The following is an 18,613-nucleotide window of genomic DNA, read 5'->3' on the forward strand; positions in this document are numbered from 1 at the left end:
TCTAACCTATCAGATGACATGATAAAATCCAGATGACACCTCTCTGGACAGAAACCCTCTTTGCCCTCTTTACGTACACGCATGTGACTGGTGTTTTGTATCTACAGACACAGACCCCAAAAAATGGATGAGACCTTCTTAGAACTGAAACTCCCCTTCTTTCTTCCACTCGATAGAAATATCGAATTGCTTAAGTGGTGATTACACTTTCCGAAAACTCGGAAAACCAGCCAGGATTCAGACAAAACAGCCAAGCAGATAACTAGCAACCAAACAGATTCACCAAACCCGTGCCTCCCTTCCCACGGCCAAACAGCTCCGTCGACTACTGTCGGAAGTTCCAATCGAACACCAAAAACAAACGAAAATCCGAACCCGAAAATCGTCGACTACTGTCAGAAGTTCCCTTAGAACACCAAAAAGACGAAAATCCGAACCCGTACCCTTCTCTGGATGTTCCCGTCGAACACCAAAAACGAAACCAATGACTTCGTGAGAACCAAATGAGTGCTAGATGTTCCCATCGAACACCGCAGAACCTTCCTCGACGATCAACTCGCGACACAAAAGGACTCCGTGAGAGTCCACCGAAACCAAATCAAAACCAAGAACCTAGATCCGATGAATTGAGAAATCGGGAGGAAAACTTACCTCTGAGAGCACCAAAAACGTCGAAGGATACCTGCGCCGATGATCTCCCACAGCTCTAATACCATGTCAAGATTTCTCCAAACCAAGATTTATCAAAATCATTGATTTCTATCTTTCGTTGCCCTTTTTTCATTTCTTCCCGATACCTAGATATAAGTTTAAGTTATAAGATACATAAAATTACAATAATTCCCTTTCAATAAGGACTCCCCGTTCTGTTATCTAGCTTATGTTCTTCATGTAGCATTCAGACCAAATGACTCTATCAAATTATGCCGATACTTCCACATATTACGGGTAACATAGGAGACATCTCTACTTTTCCCCCAGTGGATCTTTAGAATTACCACTGGTTAGCTTTCAATTTGCCTCTGACCATCAAATGAAAAGTGAATGATCCGTCCCCCTATCTTTAAAACAAGGGGCGCTTCCGGTTCTGTCCGTGCTTCAAACAATTTTGTCTTTTCCATATTACCATATTTCAAGAAGCAGCAATATGGTGCATTGAGTTGAGGGCTCAAAAAACTCGAGCCCTCCTCTAATCTTTTCATTGAAGTTAATTTTACATAGTGGGACAAAATTGCCCCTATTTGCAAAACTCTTATAACTCACAGAATACATATCAGAATTAGATTGTAAGGTTCTGACAAGTAGCCTATCATGGAGTAATTTCATGAGACCAATATGTGTTTGTGTTATGATCAAAATACCCTTATACTGGTATTTTAACTGAAAAGTAAAATTAATGATACAGTAAAAGTGGAGCTTCTTTGAACTTACTCTGCTTTGGAGAACCACATCTGCTGAAAAGAACCAAGTGAAGCCAGAATACTCCCACCTATCCAAACACTGAGCATACAATTGTAAACAGACTACTAAAGGAAGTAAATAATCATGAAAATTTAGTTTGTATATTTATTGCGAATAGTTTCTAAATTTTTTCATCATTATCCTTTCACTACCATATTTTTGCAGGGCTAATATTCACACAGACAAAGTATATCCTGCAACTCTTTGTGGACTATTTTGTAAGTATAGAAATAATCATTGACTCAGGAAAATATATTAGGCAAGATTACAGGAGATAATGCAGCTGTATGAGACACTATATGAGAAGATGTATTGGTTCACAAGGATCATACCTGAATCGTCTTTCAGTTGCATTCCCACTTGCCAGTACCTTCACTCGAGCAGCTTGAGGAGCCTCCTGCTCATCCAAGGACAAATGTTGAAAAGAGATAGTAATTGTGCTCGAGTTGTCTAAAAAATTTAGAACCATCTTTCACATCCATTCCACTATCTGTGTTCTTCTATATGGTTCTTTTAATTTCTAACCTATTTGAAAATCTTGTCCTCGGAAGCATACCGGTAACAAGATGAACGGGTAAATATTACATAAAGCAGCCAACAAATCATCAGGTAAATTTCAGGCTTACTAGCACGTCCATCCTTATCCGCTTTTCTAGATTAATAGGTTTGGACTCAGTTCTGAATCCAACAATTAATGTGCATAATTTCTGCATAAAGTAACTTTTAGGGATTGATCAACTTTATTACTTAGTTACACTTGTTGCCTATAAACAAGGTCATGATCACTAACAGAATCACATGCAATCGTACAAGAGTCAGTAGACATAGGAATCAAAATTTGAAACAACCACACCAATCAAAAATCCAATCTACACCAGAACAAGACATCTTTCAAGAAAGCAATAGTGTAGTAGGCTAGTTAAGTCTAAAGTGCAGTAAGGCTAATTGGAAGAAAAAGTTTGGGGATTCAAATTCCTTCTTTCCCCTCTTCTATTCGTGCATCTGCTGCTTCCTTATCTTTCTAGTTGCTCCGTTCCAGAGCAGTCCTCACTCTGAAGTTTAGGGAATGATAATAACTAAAAGAAGAGAAAGTGCCATAGTGACTCAAGTAAAAGTACTAGGAATAGCACTTTTCCTTGAACAAATCCCAACAAACAATAAATACTAGGAGTCACATGGGATTTATCTAACTAAAACCAAGATAAGCTAACGGGAGGGATAGGCCCCGAAGCCAGGTCATAGTGGGCATCTCGGGACGGACCCAACATAACTAACACCAAGATAAGCTCACGGGTGGCATCGAACCGAGCCAGTTCGCAAGCAGCTCGAGCTCAGCTTGGTTCCGGTTCGGTTCGATTCAGTTTAGGCTCGTTTAAGTTAACGAGCCGAGCTCAACCAAACCATGGTTCAGTTCAAAAGCTCGCGAGCCGGCTCATTAACTTAACGAGGGCCCAGGAGGCGGGAGCGGGAGTTGTCTTCGACTCTTCGAGTTCGAGATAAACTCTTCATCATTCGTTCTCGACATCTTGAGAATCAGGGGGAAGAGGGAAATAGCGTTCGGCAAGCAGCGATTCAGCAAAAAATGGAGGGAACTTTGCCTTTAAATTTTTCATTCTGCCTCTTCGATTTCTTACTATCAGTCTCAGTCTCCGATCTTCTTCCTATTCGATTTCTTCCTCCGAACTTCTTACTCGCCAACAGAAGTGACGAAACAGAGGTAAGTTCTTTTATTGTTAATCTTCTGTTTTTTTTTTTTTTTTGTCGCCAACATAACACTGATTTTATTTTTTCATTTTTATCTTCTTTATTCCATTATTTATCTTCAATCGGACGAAAGCCTCATGCTGTTTTAGGACCTTCTTCCTACTCATTTCTCAGAGGAAATGTTCTCACCCTACTGTTGATTTTTATGTTTTTAGCTCTTACCGTTCAGTTGTGTTTGATAAAAGGGGGTTTTAGTGTTTGATTTTTAGCAACATGATGAGAGGTAGGGCTTCATCTGGCCTGGTATAAAACCTCCCGTGTTTCATCTGCTCTTAGTGCCCAATTGCTTTGATGGGTTATTTTTTTGAGTCTTACATTTTTGTTCCTTTTTGTACTTCTTTTTAAGGTTCCTGCTAGGCTTTTGGGATCTTCCTGTGTGGCACTTCAATGTTGTTCACACTGAATAAGAAGCTCTTTCTGTGATTGGAGGGAATATTTTGATTCATGGATTGGTCCTGCCTTATTTGTCATTGGCTTTCTGATGGTCTTGTATATTTTTCAGTTCTGCTTTAGTAGGTTTTTGTTTTTATTTCTATACATAAAAAGTGTAAAAAAGTGTTCATGGGTTGGTATTTGACTAAATTTGGATCTCTTGTTTTTATATATATACTAGTTTGAGAAAACCATGAATTTCATGCTTCCTTCTCTTCCATGTCTGTCATGAATGGCCACTTCTATTTGATTTTTTTATCAGACAATAATAAGTTTTATTCTTTTGTTTTTATCATAGGTGAAGATTTTGTTCATGCGAAGGAGACTTCGTATATTGTTTCCTTCGTACGAAAAGAAAGAGCTAAAGTTTATAAAATTACACTGGATGTATGTTTTTATTTGGGCGATTGCAAATTGATATTGATATTTCATTGATGTTTTTGTGTTTGATTATTGAATAAAATTTATGCATAATTATGTAGCTTTTATGAATATGTATATATAATTTTATATACAATTTATTTGACATGTATTTTATGCAAAGTATTAAATATAGGTGGAAGCTTGAACTCAGTTAAAATTATTAGGCTCAAGCTCGATTAAAATTGTAGGCTCAAGGCTAGGCTCAACTCGAGCTGGAGTTCAAGTTCGAAATATTTAAATCAAGCCCGGCTCAAACATAGGCAGGTTTGGGCTCGGCTCGATTCGATGCCACCTCTACTTGCGCACAACAAAAGAAAAAGGAAAAAGAAGTGGTAGTACTTCTTATTTCTCTTGCTTACGGTAAGCGAGTAACTGTAAAGGTTGTATTTGTTTTTTCGGTTACAGGCAAGTCTTGAGGAACGTTGATTTGACTTTTTCCCCACTGGGTCAATTTGATTCATTGATTGATTGAACATAGAGGGTAGTGCGCTACGTCAAAGCTGCCCCCGACAACAACATTCACTTCCTAAATAGAAAGGAAAAGGAGGGGAAAGTAAAAATGTTCTGATAAGATTTTCCTCAAGAATCTCATCATGACTCGAAATCTTGTGCAGTAGCAATACCAAACCAAATACGACAAGTAGTGGGTTCCTGAGCTAAGCCTTGGCTAAACCTTAGAAAGATTAATCTCATAATGCTTCAATAATTCTTGCTAAGAATAATGCCAATGTTGTGGCAATTCGACCCATAAGGTAATGGCTTGACTATCACAGCACCTAGGCAATGCAAAGGGACGAGTTATGGAACGAGAGTCAAACACAACGTGGACACCATACTACACAACACAAGCAGAGACGGGAGGGAGCCGAGTACAGAACTGCATTGCAAACGATCAAAAACTGCGAGGAAGAAGCAAAGAGTGGAATAAAGTTTACAGGGAATGCTAAGACGCTAGTTGACAGGACAGAACAGCAGCACAAAGACATGGCCCAAACATACTACATCTCCAGGTCAACAACCAGGTCTGCTTCCCGGTCTGTTGCCTGGTCTTCCTCCAAAACGTAGTCTTTGAGGTCCTTTCTCCTTCTCTTGAGGCATCCCCTTTTTATGCTTTAGAATCCACTTTGTTCCTTTCCAATGCAATGGTTAGTATTCTCCAGTTTTCAAGAATCTCTCAAGTTAAAAAAGTACTAAAACCAGAAGGTAGTATAGGGCATACACTCTCGGGCTCATGCTTGCTCCTCGCCTAGGTCCAGTCTTGAATGCATTTAGGAAACTGCCTAACAGCTGACTCCTGCTTTTCTCAATCATTATGATGAGTGCCACATCTCTGGGCTAGCTGGGACTATGCGCTATAGGGCTTGGGCACATCTCTTAAATGTGCACTATTCTCTGAATCACTCTATGCAGCCTCCTAGTGACCGGTTGAAAACTCTCATTTTGGAAAGAGAAAAGCGGGTCCTTTGAGGGGGAGGGACCAAAGTAACAACTTAAATACTTACTATTACTTTTTTAGTTTCACTACTCTTTCTTTAGGAGGCCTTTGGCTTCGCTTAGATCTATAAAAAATATTATGTTTAACTGTTCGTATTTCTTTCATTCCATCGGTATGCTCCCAGGTACCTGTAATTGTGATCCATTTGCCAGAATCAAGGGGTCTTTTTGTGGAGACCTCCACGAACAATCGTCACAATGCATAACCCTTAAAGGAGACAAAGTTATTTCTCACCGAGAAGAAAAGAATAAATCTGACATACTCCTGAAGTTAAGTGTCACAATGCTTCCTTTTTAATGTATATCAAGAATAGTTTTTTATAACTCAAAGAAAAGAAAACTAGTACATTGGGCAGCCAAGGGCGCCTAAGGTACAAGACAGGAGTTCTCACAGAAAGAAACAAGCATAACTCCCTCCTTAGGCAGGGATTCAGATTTTTATTGGCCTCCCTAGGGAGGCACTGCCAGGATAAAGTAATTAGAGCACACAAGTCTCTAATTTCACAAAGTTTCTTCCTCAGATAAAATATGTTATGATTTCTCAACCCACACATAATTTCTCCAAACAGATTAATAACTGTGTTAACAAAAAAATCAAAAAGAAAAAAGAAACTAGTCAAGTTTCCACTGGTCCCAGCAATTTCAATTTTAGCTGTAAATAAAACTCCACATTGTTCAAGTCAATAACAGCAAAACTTTTTAATTCAGTTCTTAAATAAAATTTCAATCCTTTTCTTAAAGCTTTACCTCAATCAAGTCTTTTTCAAGACGCTCTTTTAACTGCTGCATTGAAGCTGTGCCACCAGCAAGCTGTTTTAAAGAAAACAAGCAACCATCATACACACATTTAAATGATTCATAATACCAAATTGAAGGCTATGTTATATGCTATGAAATAAAACAGACGACAATACAACAACTTTAAAAACACTACCAGTATACTGCTGAAGAGTTCCTTTCGAATGTCTGCATCACACTTATTTATGCTCTCAATAACCTGCCAATGAAAAAGCAAATACCAGATAGGACCAGAAATAAATTAATTAAGAAGCCTTGCCAAAGTATTACATGAACAAGGACTTTACCATTTGTGGAAGCCCACGGAGGGGAAGAGAAGAATCAATGGCATTCTCCATTCCAGGAATTGTCTAACATTTTGTGTTCAAATGGATCATGTTAGATGAGATCAAATCAAAGAATAAAATTATAACAAAAAAAAAACGACTAAGGAATATCATACAATGCACGTGAAACTGCTGTAATATGTGTGAGTGTGTTAGATAGTGACGCCACAGCATACTTATAAAACAACTAAAGCACAAATATCGTTTGAAACAAACACCTTTTGAGCCTGCTCACCTGGACCAAAGATGGGTTAAACAGAATATCAGGAATTTTGAACCTATCTGCCCCAATTTCTATTGTCCTGCAAATACATCAAAAGGGAAAATTTAAGTTCAACTAAACGATAAATTTAGAAAGAAACATTAACAATGTTGCCTGACATACTCAAACTAGAAAATAAAAAACCAGATAGTATCTTACTGTCCATCGGGTAGTTCATATGGGGTCATAGGAATGTTTGTATATCCAGCATCTGTAAATAGGGTAGCACCAGTCATTGTTTTTTCCTTTGATATAATAACAGGATAGAGGGGTTGAACATTGAGGATGGACTAAAACATTATGCAAGAATTCAGTGACTCCATAAGCCAAGTAGAGCAAACAGATAATACTACTAACGTAAATGTCAGTTTGCAAGGTAAATACTCCAACAAATTTGCCCATGAAAGAAGGAAGCAGACATTACTACATAAGATAAAAAAGAAAGGTTTTTTTTCGAATATTAAACAACTATATACAATTACAGTTGAGAAGAGAAATTTTTTTTTGAAGTAAGTGTGAATGTATTACTAAAGAAAAAAGATTACAACCCTTAAAGCTAAAGAGACATTTCCTCCACAACAAGGTGTTGGAGGGAAACGCCTTTTTTAGCTTGAGCATCGGCTAAGTGATTAGATGATCTTGGAACATGTTTCCAAGTGCAATGTAAAATAGAAATTAACTTACAGATTTCCTCAAATAACTCCCAATGACGCCAAGGAGGTTTGGATGGCTTAGTGCACCAGTTGATAAGAAGAGAAATTAAATTACATCTATAAAAAAACATATCCCAATGCCACCAGGGGGGAGGGGTTGACTTCTCATACCAGTTAATGACTACTTTAGAATCGCCTTCAATGCAAAGAGGTCCTACAAGATGGCGATGGAAGATTTGCACCCTGTTAAATTAACCGGAGAGTTCAGCAGTGGTAGAATCAGAGATTCCAATTGGCCAGCTAGGGTGAAAAGTAGTTCAGCTAAATTAGGTGTTTCACTCCAACCCCTTGTTGTGGAGGAAGGCCCTTTTAGTTAGGTATTGAGTTTGATGTAGTTGCAAGGGGGAGGATCCCAGATGGCCATAACTAAAGTCCTGCAAAGGCCCGACATATGAGCGATCAACCTCCAACTTTCTCGAAGGGAAACACCCGATAGACCTGCGAACTCCTTTCTGGTATGTAACCAGCTCGAGATAGGCCCAAGGCATGTGAAGTCGTATTGTCCGAGATGCTAGCTTTGGAGTTGAATCTCCGATTGAGCCATAAGCACCAAGGGACATGTGCAAGACATGTTAAAAGAATTAACTTGCCCAACTGAGGAAAGTGGATCCCCTTACCATCTCATAGGTGTCGAAGAGGTCCTGATGAAGTCTCATTTGGAGCCCTATCTTAAGAAAAATCTTCATCCAAACTTGCCTGGAAAATCCACAATGTAAGAGAAACATGTTGGACTATCTCGTCGCATACTCCACAGAGGGAACAGGAACGGTCAGGGGCGGTGAAACCTCTTCTATAAAGGTTGTCAGATGTGCGAATTTGTTCTCTGATGGCTGACCACATGAAGAACTTAATTTTGCTTGGCGCAGAGAGTTTCCAAGCCAAGTTTGCCTTGAGCTCATGTATACTATAGTCTTGCTTTCTGATATGAGAGTAAGCAGAAGCAACAATGAATCGGTCATTAATGTTAGGCTTCCAAGTCAGTTTGTCAACTACATGCTCCTAGATAATAGTACTGCTGAGTCTAGATAGGAGAGAGCAAAAAGGCGGAGTTTCCTTATCACTTAGCCCCCGGCGAAATAGGAGACTTCACGACTGATCTCTCTATGAGTCAGCCACTAAGCAAGAGAGGTCTCTACCCACCCTAGAGAACCCCGAGAAGTCCACTAAGATGGGGTGGGGGCCGCACCATTCATCCGCCCAGAAAAGGAGGGTGCTTCCATTGCCCGTGTGAAAGGAAGTAGCATCTTTGAATATTGGGAGGAGCTTATAAATTGATTTCCATATCGGAGATAGGAGGCGAGTGATGCCACCCTCTTCACTAGGCACCCGAAAATTGAAGGTAGAATCTGACCATATCTCTCCATAGGTTGTTATACTTGATGTTGAAGTTCCAAATCCATTTGAACATAAGAGCTTTGTTCATTGCTTGCGTAGGCCGGATGCCTAATCCTCCCTCAGTGTGGGGCATGCAAATATCCTTCCAACTAACCAAACGATATCTAAAGGTGTGTTCTGATCCTTTGCAGAGAAAGCCCCAACAGATGGCGTCAATCTTGGAGCAAACGGAGATATTTGGCAGATAAGTTGGCAGCCCTGCCAAACAAGACTTGAGGAGACTGAGACACCCCGCTGTAGATAGCAACTTACCCCTCCAAGTAGCTAATCTCTTCTCAAATTTCTCAATGACAAGGGACCAAAACGATGTCGTAGGCTGAGAGTCGAAAAGTGGGAGCCCAAGATATGTGACTAGCAAATTCCCCAACGAGCATCCCAAATAGGCAGCCATACCCTGAAGCTCAGCTAGATCGATGTGGTAGCCTAGAAGAGTGGTTTTCTTCCAGTTTATGTTCTGAACAGAAACCAATTCAAATAAACCCAAAATAGCACGCAATTTTCTGATATGATCTATAGTACCAACCCCGAAGCAAATAGTATCATCTGCAAATTGGAGGATCGGAATATCAAAAGCTATGCAATCCATCGAAGGAGGGGTCAAAAGAGGGGTCCACCATCCAAATATTATTGAATCTGAAAGGGAGGGGGGGATTGCAATTGCCGAAATGGGTATCCACCATAATCGTCGAATGATCAGAAACGACTCGGTTGAGAACTTTGCCAATGACATTGTTGTAGAGATAAAGCCAATCATTGTTGGCTAAGAAACAGTCAAGCTTGGAGAGGACGAGGGGTTGTCTACCATTTGACCAAGTGTAGGTCTTCCCAGATAAGGTAATCTCATCTATATCCTAGCAACCAATAAAGTCAGCAAAGAGCCTCATGGTGGTTGTGATTCTCCGAGATGGTGGGGATTTCTCATGGCGGAAACAGGTGCAGTTGCCTTGGTAGAGGCAAGGAGGTCCCGAATCTTCTTCTTTGACTTCTCAGATGGGTGGTTATCTCCCAGGAGAGGCTCCGTGAAGACAGTGCCCACTCCCTTGGCAAGTTCCACTATCTATAATGACTGGATAGCAGCTACAAACTTTTGAGCTCTTGCACCAGGCTCTAGAAGGATGAAGTCACACGTGTCTGGATTACGGGGATATCGAGTGGTAGCACTGGGTCCTCCCTGGAGAAGTTGTCTGTGTTGGTCTCTATTTCGGTGTTAGTAAGTGGCAAGGGGAGGAGGAGAAAAATTTTGTGTGTGACCACAGGGAGCACGTTCACTGGTTCCAGACTATGCGTCGGAGAGGTAGTTTTCGGGATGGAGATTTCTCAGAGGTGAGGGAGGAGGAGAGTCCATAATTCAGGGGCGAGCTTGAGGGGTGAGAGGGGTTGTGAGGGTGATTTATAGGAGGGCGTGTGGGGGTTTCAATGGGAGGGCAAGGTGGTTGGGTGGTGGGGGGGGGGAGGGGATTGTAGTTGGGAGTTTTGGAATAAATTCTATCGGGGCCAGGAATAATTTATGTGGGGGACTGGGATGGGTGGGTGGGCAGGTTAGTGGTGAGGCAGATAAGTGGGAAGGAAAGTCGGGGGTGAACGAGAATAGTTCCAGTGCCAGCTATAAAGCTGCCTAGGGGGGGGGGGGGGGGGGGAGGGATCGAATCCGCTGAGGGGGGACAGAGTGCAAAGGTGCTACTCCCAAAGCATTGACTGGTTGTGAGTGTTCTCGAGGCTTGACTGTTGTTTCAAAGGCCACTTTTTTTATGTCATCCATAGTTGCAATGCTGATGCAGATCCAGAATTTGAAGCATTGCCCTTCGCAAGGACGAAGAGGATTGATGAGAATCCGGGCCTCATCAAGACGGTGCTAGTGCATAGTGATCGGGTCCAAAGCAATGATGGAGCCAAATTCGGAGACAACTCTCTAGAATAACGCATTCTGCCAAAGCTTAGCAAGAAGCCCAGTAACAATAACCCATTGGCCGTATTGGCTGGAGGGTGTTGAGGGGAGCCACTTCGAGATCCCAGTGATGCCAAAGGTTATTTCGTTTCTTCCATCAAGATACCGTCATCCAGCAGGTGCGCCGTGGTCTTCCGTCGGAGACTCAAAAGGCTTGTTGAAGTGATGGTTGGGTGATTCTGACCTTCTGTGAGATTTTCTTCCTCGCCGTGCAGAGAAACCTCTCTCGGTTCTACACATCACGTCTTCTGCCGGCGTCGGAAGTGATTGCGGTAGCCCTGCCAAAGTGACGGTAACCGTCGGGAGTGGTCTGGTCGCTGGCCACGAGGACGATGATCGTAGAGGGGGCTCTCTCTCGCATCGTTGTTGTTCGGCTCATGTTAGCGATTTTGAAATCGCACAGTGCACGATATGAATCTCGCCACTATTGGTGCATATTCTTCAATAGACAAGTAACTTATTGCTTTTAGCAAATTAGCTATATTTTGGTTAGAGGCTAGATAGAAACTATGCAAAAGAAGTCTTGAAGCAAAAATGGGGAGCTAGGTAAGGGATGAAGAAATATAAGAGATATAGACAGAGAAAGAAGACAAAAGGTGTGAGAGCCAGCACTTCGTTGGGAGGTGGGTCGCCTAAGTGATTCTTTTGGGGATAGATTACACAATGACACAGCTTGGTCTAGTGTTTCGAAGGTCTCGGAAATTATTGAAAAAGGGCAGTGGGTTCATTCACCTGGAGACCCTCTAGAGTTTTCAACTCTTTCCTAGATATAAGTAACATAGCTAGCTAGCACAAGCCCAAAGGCCATAAGGGGCACCGCACACATGGAAGACCACAACTTTGCCTCTCTATTGGACTTTCTCAGTTTGGTTTACAATCAACCTTTTCTTTTTGAGGACTTCCTTCCTCAACAAAGACCTAGAGAATACAACCAACCATCATTAAGAATCTCATCTTTGGACCAAAAACAAGCAAGAAATGGAATACCTCAAAGAGAAGCCGCTTCAGGATAAGCTTCTTCCTTGCTAGCGAAGCGATAAACAGATTGCAAACCGGATCTTTATGTCTTTGGTCGAGTTGGTCTTTGTTCACTGAACGTTCCTTGCCTTCCAGATGATCATTTAATTTGAAAGTGAAAGTGGAATAGCTCGTGTTGCATTGGGACACTCCAAGCACACACTCGCAGGCCTAGAGGTCATAAAGTGCACACGCCTGCGGGCCTTTTCCCATTAAAAGGGCAGTCACATACCCAGAAATTGGGTACAGCACATACTTAGGTGCTTATACAGCACATTAAGCCATGAACCAATGGTTCTAGCGCACAGAGTAAGGAAAAATTGAAACTTCAAGAATGATTGGAACAGAAAATTTAAGAATCCTTTCCTGTAGAATTGTACATACCAAGAACAAAGATAAAGGCTGAAACTTGAACTCCCTTTGGACCTATTGTTCCAATACCATGATAAAATTTGTACAATAGACTTCTTGAAGAAGAAAAAGAAGAAGATTGAAGAAGAAACAAAGAGAAGAGAAGATATAGATGAAAACAAAGAAGAAGAAAAGTGCAAGAGCCGGCACCAGGTTAGGAGACTAAAATTCATCTCTAATCTTATTTAATTGACTTAAGTTAAATTTACATGAATTGACCATATTGCCCCTCTAGAAAAACTATACATAAAAAAAAACTAAAGCAACAAATAATTGGATTAAGAAACACTCAATAACATCCTACTACTTCACTAGACTAAACAACTTAAAGGGAACACATGTACACATAAAAAGAAAATAACACCGCTGAACTCCAACGACATCAAATACAAACAAATGCCCAGGAATGCCCAAAAAGATGATCACCATTGAACATTAGATGATATACTCAAGAGGGTTATCAAGAATCCAGGAACAAAACTGAAGTTGGTAATATTGTAAAAAAAAGTTGGCTAAAAAGAGTGGGAGTAAAAAAGTGAAGAGAATCGATTTCATTTGTCAGAAGTTTGCTTACGGGTAATGTTATATCTGTTTTTGCTTTTGCAAATCTTGCTATTCTCTTTGTTTGCATTTCTTCTTGTCTTTTGATAAATTAAAAATTATATTCCAAAAACCAATAAAGTAAACAAACACCCTGAGGACCACCTCCTAAACAGACACTTTTTAACATAGAATCACAAAACAATAGGAAGGGAATTGGGCAAAGAAAAAAAAATAGTGGATATACAACATAAATAAGGCCAGCCATATAAGAAATAAGTGTACAAAATATGAGGAAAAGATCCTACCATCATAAGCAGCATCTGGTGCCCGGCAAACACATTCCTTGATGTCACTCGCAATTACCCTCTAGCAGAAGAACAGTAATTTTTTCTTTGAAATGGGAAAAATAAAAATTTATAATGATACAAGAGGTGAGCAAACGTGAAGCGTCTCGTTAAAAAAAAATAGAGATAACCACATACCTGAGAGTAGAGCTTGTAACTTTCGGTAGTATTTGAGAAATCCAGTTCTACTGTCTATGAAGTTTATAAAAAAAACAAAAGACAACAAAATCAAATACAACAAGAGAAGTTTCTTAATGATCATTTTTATATAACAAGAAATTTTATTAAAAGTAAAAACAAACAAGAGGAGGAAACATTTAACAAAACAATAATAAGCACTAACCATCTTCTATGAGAGGTTTTGCTGACTTCATCAGTAGTGGAGAGTTGAAAGAGATGACCTTCTCCGGAAAGACCTTCACTTGGTCTAATGGGCAGCAAAACACCCTATCCTTTCAAAGTTGGATCATTTTCTTGCCGATTCAAATTGGCTTCATCTTTATGATGATATATCCGGAAGAGTCCTCAATCGAGTAGGATCCGATCATTGCCCCATCCTATTATCCACCTCGTGTGAAAGACGGAGTCCCCCCCCCCCCCCCCCCCCCCCCCCCCCCCCACATTCAGATTTGAAAACCCCTGGCTCTCTAATGCTGATTTTGATGTGCTATTAAAAAACTGGTGGTCTAGCTTGGGGTAGACCAGAATGGTCTACTCCGATAAAGCTCAAACTCCTTAAAAAGAATCTGAAGGACTGGTCTTTCCAGCGTCGTCAATCAGTTAGAGCTAAAAAATTCTCACTCTACAACCACATTGCTAATTTGGATTCATCAGAAGAGTAAAGGTATCTAACTCAATCTGAATTTTCTACTCGCCTTTCGCTTCAAATGGAGCTGTAAATTATCCAAGTTCAAGAAAGAGTCAGTTGGAAGCAAAGAGCCCATTTTAAATGGCTAACTGATGAAGATGCTAATAAAAAAAATTTCCTCTCCCTCGCATTGACAAGGAAGAGATCCAACCGAATTACCTCTTTATGCATCAATAACGACGTAACATTGGATAGGATCCAAATTACTAATGAGCTGCTCAGTTTTTCACAAATTTATACACTGATGATTATCTTAATCGGCTCTAAGTCCAACAACTTCATTTTGGCCACCTCCCTCACTCTGTTTCATCTCTTTTCGAAGCTCCCTTCTCCCAGAAGGAAACTGAAAAGACAGTCCTAGGCATGGCATGCAACCGGAATTCGGGCCTAGATGGATTCAATGGTGAATGCTACTACCAAGCTTGGCCAATTATCAAGGGAGATATTTCTATGATGGTTGAGGGACAACAGCCTCAGAAGTTTAATTTAAGTGAACCCTATGGAAGTAGGCTCCAAGGACAAATACAACATGTCTGCGATAAGAAAAACCAAAAACAGACCTCTAATCTCTATGAATGAAAGCAACCAAGAATTCTTCAATGTTATCCACCAAACCCAGCCAAGCAATTGAAGAATGTATTACCTTTCCAATAAAAAACTGCAATTGAGAAACTTTTACTTGAGATGAACAATCTGACCAAAACAAAAGTTCCTGTTCTGTGGGTGACCCGACTTTCCCGGCGACCACAAAAAAGGAAAGATCCCGCGAACTCTGGTCACAAGATTTGATCTTCCTTTTCTTGGTGACAACCTTCAGTGGTCGCCGGGAATGTCGGGGTCACCCATAGAAAAGGAACATCTCTTTTGGCCAAATTGTTCATCCTCGAGGCCACAAACTCGAGTTTTGGCTGGAAAGAGCTAGTCGTAGCTCTCCAGTGCCTCTCCCCGACGCTCGATCCAGTAGAAACGCTAATCCTCCCTGACGATGTTAGAGAAAAATTCCCACCACTCCTCCCCGAGACACAGCAACACCAACCTCTCCCACAAAACCCTAAACCACACCAGTCCCAGAAACCTCTGAAACCATCCAAATCCCACCAAACCTTCTCCATGATGAGCGCAAAATTTTGACTCGCTCCATTCTCGTCCAAACATCCCCCGGCGTCGTCAAATCCAGCATTCTTCACTAGCTGATTGACGAACTTGGCTTGTTCATTTCGAAACCCATCATGAGTCTTCTGTGGCTCTTGCTCTCACACCCCACACCACCTCAGGCATCACTGGGGTCTCAGAGTGGCTCCCCTCGGCACCCTCCAGCCAATACAGCCAATGGGTTATTGTTACCTGACTTCCTGTTGAGCTCTGGCAGAACACGGTTTCTCGAGAGTCGTCTTTGAGTTTGGCTCCATCATTGCTTTGGACCCGCTCACGGAGCATTGGCACCGTCTTGATGAGGCCCAGATCCTCATCAACACTATTTACCCTTGTGAAGGGCAATATTTCAGATGCATTATGGTGTACAAAGCGCGGTACTAGATCCGCATCAGCATAGCAAAGATGGATGACTTCCCACCCACCCTGGTCCCCCACAAAATATCCCTGGCCCAGACAGAATCTACCCCAAACTTTCATCCCCCTCTCCCGGTCTTAACCCTAGAAATAACTTCACCCTCACTTTCCCCTCCTATTGAGACCCCCACATGCCCCCCTATAAATCATCCCCATAGCCCTCACACCCCTCAAGCTTCCCCCCGGATAATGGACTCTCCCCCTCCCTCACCTCAGAGAAATCCCCACCCCAAAAATTACCTATCTGACAAAGAGTCCATAACTAGTGAGCATGCTCCCCGTGGTCACATGCAAAACCTTTCTCCTCCTCCTGTTGTCACCTACCAACGCCGAGCTAAAGGCCAATCGAGACAACTTCTCCAGGGAGGTCCCAGTGCCACCATTCGATACCCCTGCAACCCAGAGAGGATATATTTCATCCTTCCAGAGCCAGGTGAAAGAGCTCAAAAGTTTGCAGCTGCTCTCCAGTCAGAACCGCATAAATACGACCCAGAAACCTGGGCCCAGATAGTGGAACTTGCCAAGGTGATGGGCACCATCTTCACGGAGCCTTTCCCAAGAGACGACCACCCATCTGAGAAGTCAAAAAAGAAGAAAAATGACCAATGATTATTCTCTCCCAGAATGTTCGTGGAATTGGGTCCTTGCGTCGCTGCGCCTCCATTCAAGACCTCCTTGCCTCTACCAAGGCAAATGTAGCCGTTCTTCAAGAAACCAAGGCGACTTCTCTTCCCTTTGGATATATCCGAGAGTTGTGGGCCCTCGAGGAGCCCAGCTGGGCTTCAATGGATGCAGTGGGATCGGCTGGCGACATCCTACTGATGTGGGATATCACTACTATTGAGGTGTTTGATCGTTGTTGTGGCTCTTACTCCCTTGGCATCAAGTTACGGCCCTACCAGACACCACGAGTGCCACCTTTTTTGGGATAACCTATTGAGGACTTGTCAGATGTGGCCTATTCCTCTAATGCTTGCGGGCGACTTCAATGCTACTCGCTTCTGCCATGAGAAATCCCCGCCGTCTCGGAGAATCACAACCTCCATGAGGCTTTTTGCTAATTTTATTAGCAGTTGGGATATGGACAAGATTATCTGGGAAGACCTACACTTGGTCAAATGGCAGACAGGCCCCCGTCCTTTCCAAGCTTGACTGCTTCTTAGCTAGCAATGATTGGCTTCAGCTCTATAGCAATGTCTCTGGCAAAGTGCGCAATCGAGTCGTCTCTAATCATTGGTCAATTATGGTTGATACCCAAGGGAGTAAAAGACACAGCAACGATCAAGCACCTCAATTGTACTGGTATCCTACACCAGTAGGATGCCACCAACCAATCCCACTGCATCCACTGAAGCCCAGTCGGGCTCCTTGAGGGGCCACAACTCTCAGATATATCCAAGGGGAAGAGAAGTTGCCTTGGTTTCTTAAAGAATAACTACATTTGCCTTGGTAGAGGCAAGGAGGTCCCAAATGGATGCGCAGCAACACAAGGACCCAATTCCACGACATTCCAGGAGAGAATAATCATTGGTCATTTTTCTTCTTTTTTGACTTCTCAGATGAGTTGTCTCTCCAGAGAGGCTCTCTGAAGACGGTGCCCATCACCTTGGCAAGTTCCACTATCTGGGCCCAGGTTTCTGGGTTGTATTTATGTTGTCCTAACTGAAGAGCAGCCACAAACTTTTGAGCTCTTTCACCCGACTTTGGAAGGATGAAATCTTCCTTCTCTGGGTTGCGGGGGTATCGAGTGGTGACACTGGGTCCTCCCTAGAGAAGTTGTCTCGACTGGCCTTTAGCTCGGCACTAGTAGGTGACAACTAGAGGAGGACCCCCCTGTCTTCTCCAAAGTAGATCGTTTTCTTGCCAATAATGAATGGTTCCAAAATTTCCCCAACCCTACCAGTCAAGTTCTCAATAAGATTGGTCTGATCACTAGCCAATCCAAATCAACACCCATCCTCCTGCTTAGGGTAGATCTCCGTTTCGATTTGAGAATTCTTGGATCCTTTCTGATTGCTTCACCTCAAATTTTGCTGGATGGTGGCACGAGCTCTCTCATCACCCTACCCGAGTTGGATGCTCCCTTTGAAACTCAAAGCTCTAAAGACAAAAATCCGCCAATGGTCACTCAGCCAATGCACTGCTGCTGTTTCTCAAAAAATTTATCTGAGTTGGATCTCCTCAAAGAACAAAGATCCCTTTCTTCCCTTGATTTGTCTCTTAAAAATAAATTAAAACTTTAGTTGTCAAACTATTTTTCGAAATGATACCATGTATTGGAAGCAACGAGCTAGACTTCGTTGGCTGACCAAGGGGGATGGAAACACTAAATTTTTCCATGTTATAGCCTCGGCCAGAAGAAGGATTAACTGTATCACCCCTCTCCGTCAGGGGGATCAAGTGATCACGAATAACCCTGAGATGGCTAACATTCTTGTGAAGTTTTTCACAGATCTTTACTCTGAGGAGCGCTTCAACCGTCCAACACTGTACTAGCTTAATTATAACAGCATTTCCTCTTCGGATGCGGACTTCTTGGAATGCCCATTCAGTACTCAAGAAATTGAGGCTACTACTCTTGGCCTTCCAAAAGATAAAGCCCCTGGTCCAAAAGGCTTTAATGGTGAGTTCTATCAAAAAAATTGGGAGGTCATAAAAAATGATGTTTTTGCTTTTGTTCAAAATTTTCATCAAATGGGAATCACTCACAAGGCTGTGGGTGCTTCTTTCATAGCCCTTATTCCTAAAAAAGCCAACTCTGCCTTACCTCAAGATTTTCGGCCCATTAGTCTCATCACAAGTTTTTACAAAATCATTGGACGAATTCTTGCCAATCGTCTGAGACTCC

At 41.9% G+C, this 18,613-nt stretch overlaps 1 protein-coding gene across 4 annotated transcripts in view; it reads right to left on the reverse strand.

The window, feature by feature from the left end:
• Positions 1-18,613, reverse strand: part of LOC137947849 (actin-related protein 4-like) — a 52,462-nt gene that overhangs the window by 11,566 nt on the left and 22,283 nt on the right. For 3 of the 4 annotated variants that reach the window (XM_068793657.1, XM_068793655.1, XM_068793656.1), the window contains exons 12-20: positions 13,467-13,520; positions 13,290-13,350; positions 7,120-7,171; positions 6,934-7,000; positions 6,660-6,722; positions 6,509-6,571; positions 6,322-6,384; positions 1,794-1,858; positions 1,432-1,500 (exon numbers count right to left, since the gene is read on the reverse strand). In XM_068793657.1, coding sequence (XP_068649758.1) covers positions 1,432-1,500; positions 1,794-1,858; positions 6,322-6,384; positions 6,509-6,571; positions 6,660-6,722; positions 6,934-7,000; positions 7,120-7,171; positions 13,290-13,350; positions 13,467-13,520 — 557 coding nt within the window. The remainder of the gene's footprint in view (positions 1-1,431; positions 1,501-1,793; positions 1,859-6,321; positions 6,385-6,508; positions 6,572-6,659; positions 6,723-6,933; positions 7,001-7,119; positions 7,172-13,289; positions 13,351-13,466; positions 13,521-18,613) is intronic. The other variant, XM_068793658.1, reaches the window with a different exon arrangement.

Source organism: Aristolochia californica, unplaced genomic scaffold (genome assembly GCF_029961685.1).
Source record: "Aristolochia californica isolate CCGP_79_NKW_82.1479 unplaced genomic scaffold, dmAriCali1.0.hap1 SCAF_13, whole genome shotgun sequence".
NCBI classification, from domain to species: Eukaryota; Viridiplantae; Streptophyta; class Magnoliopsida; order Piperales; family Aristolochiaceae; genus Aristolochia; species Aristolochia californica.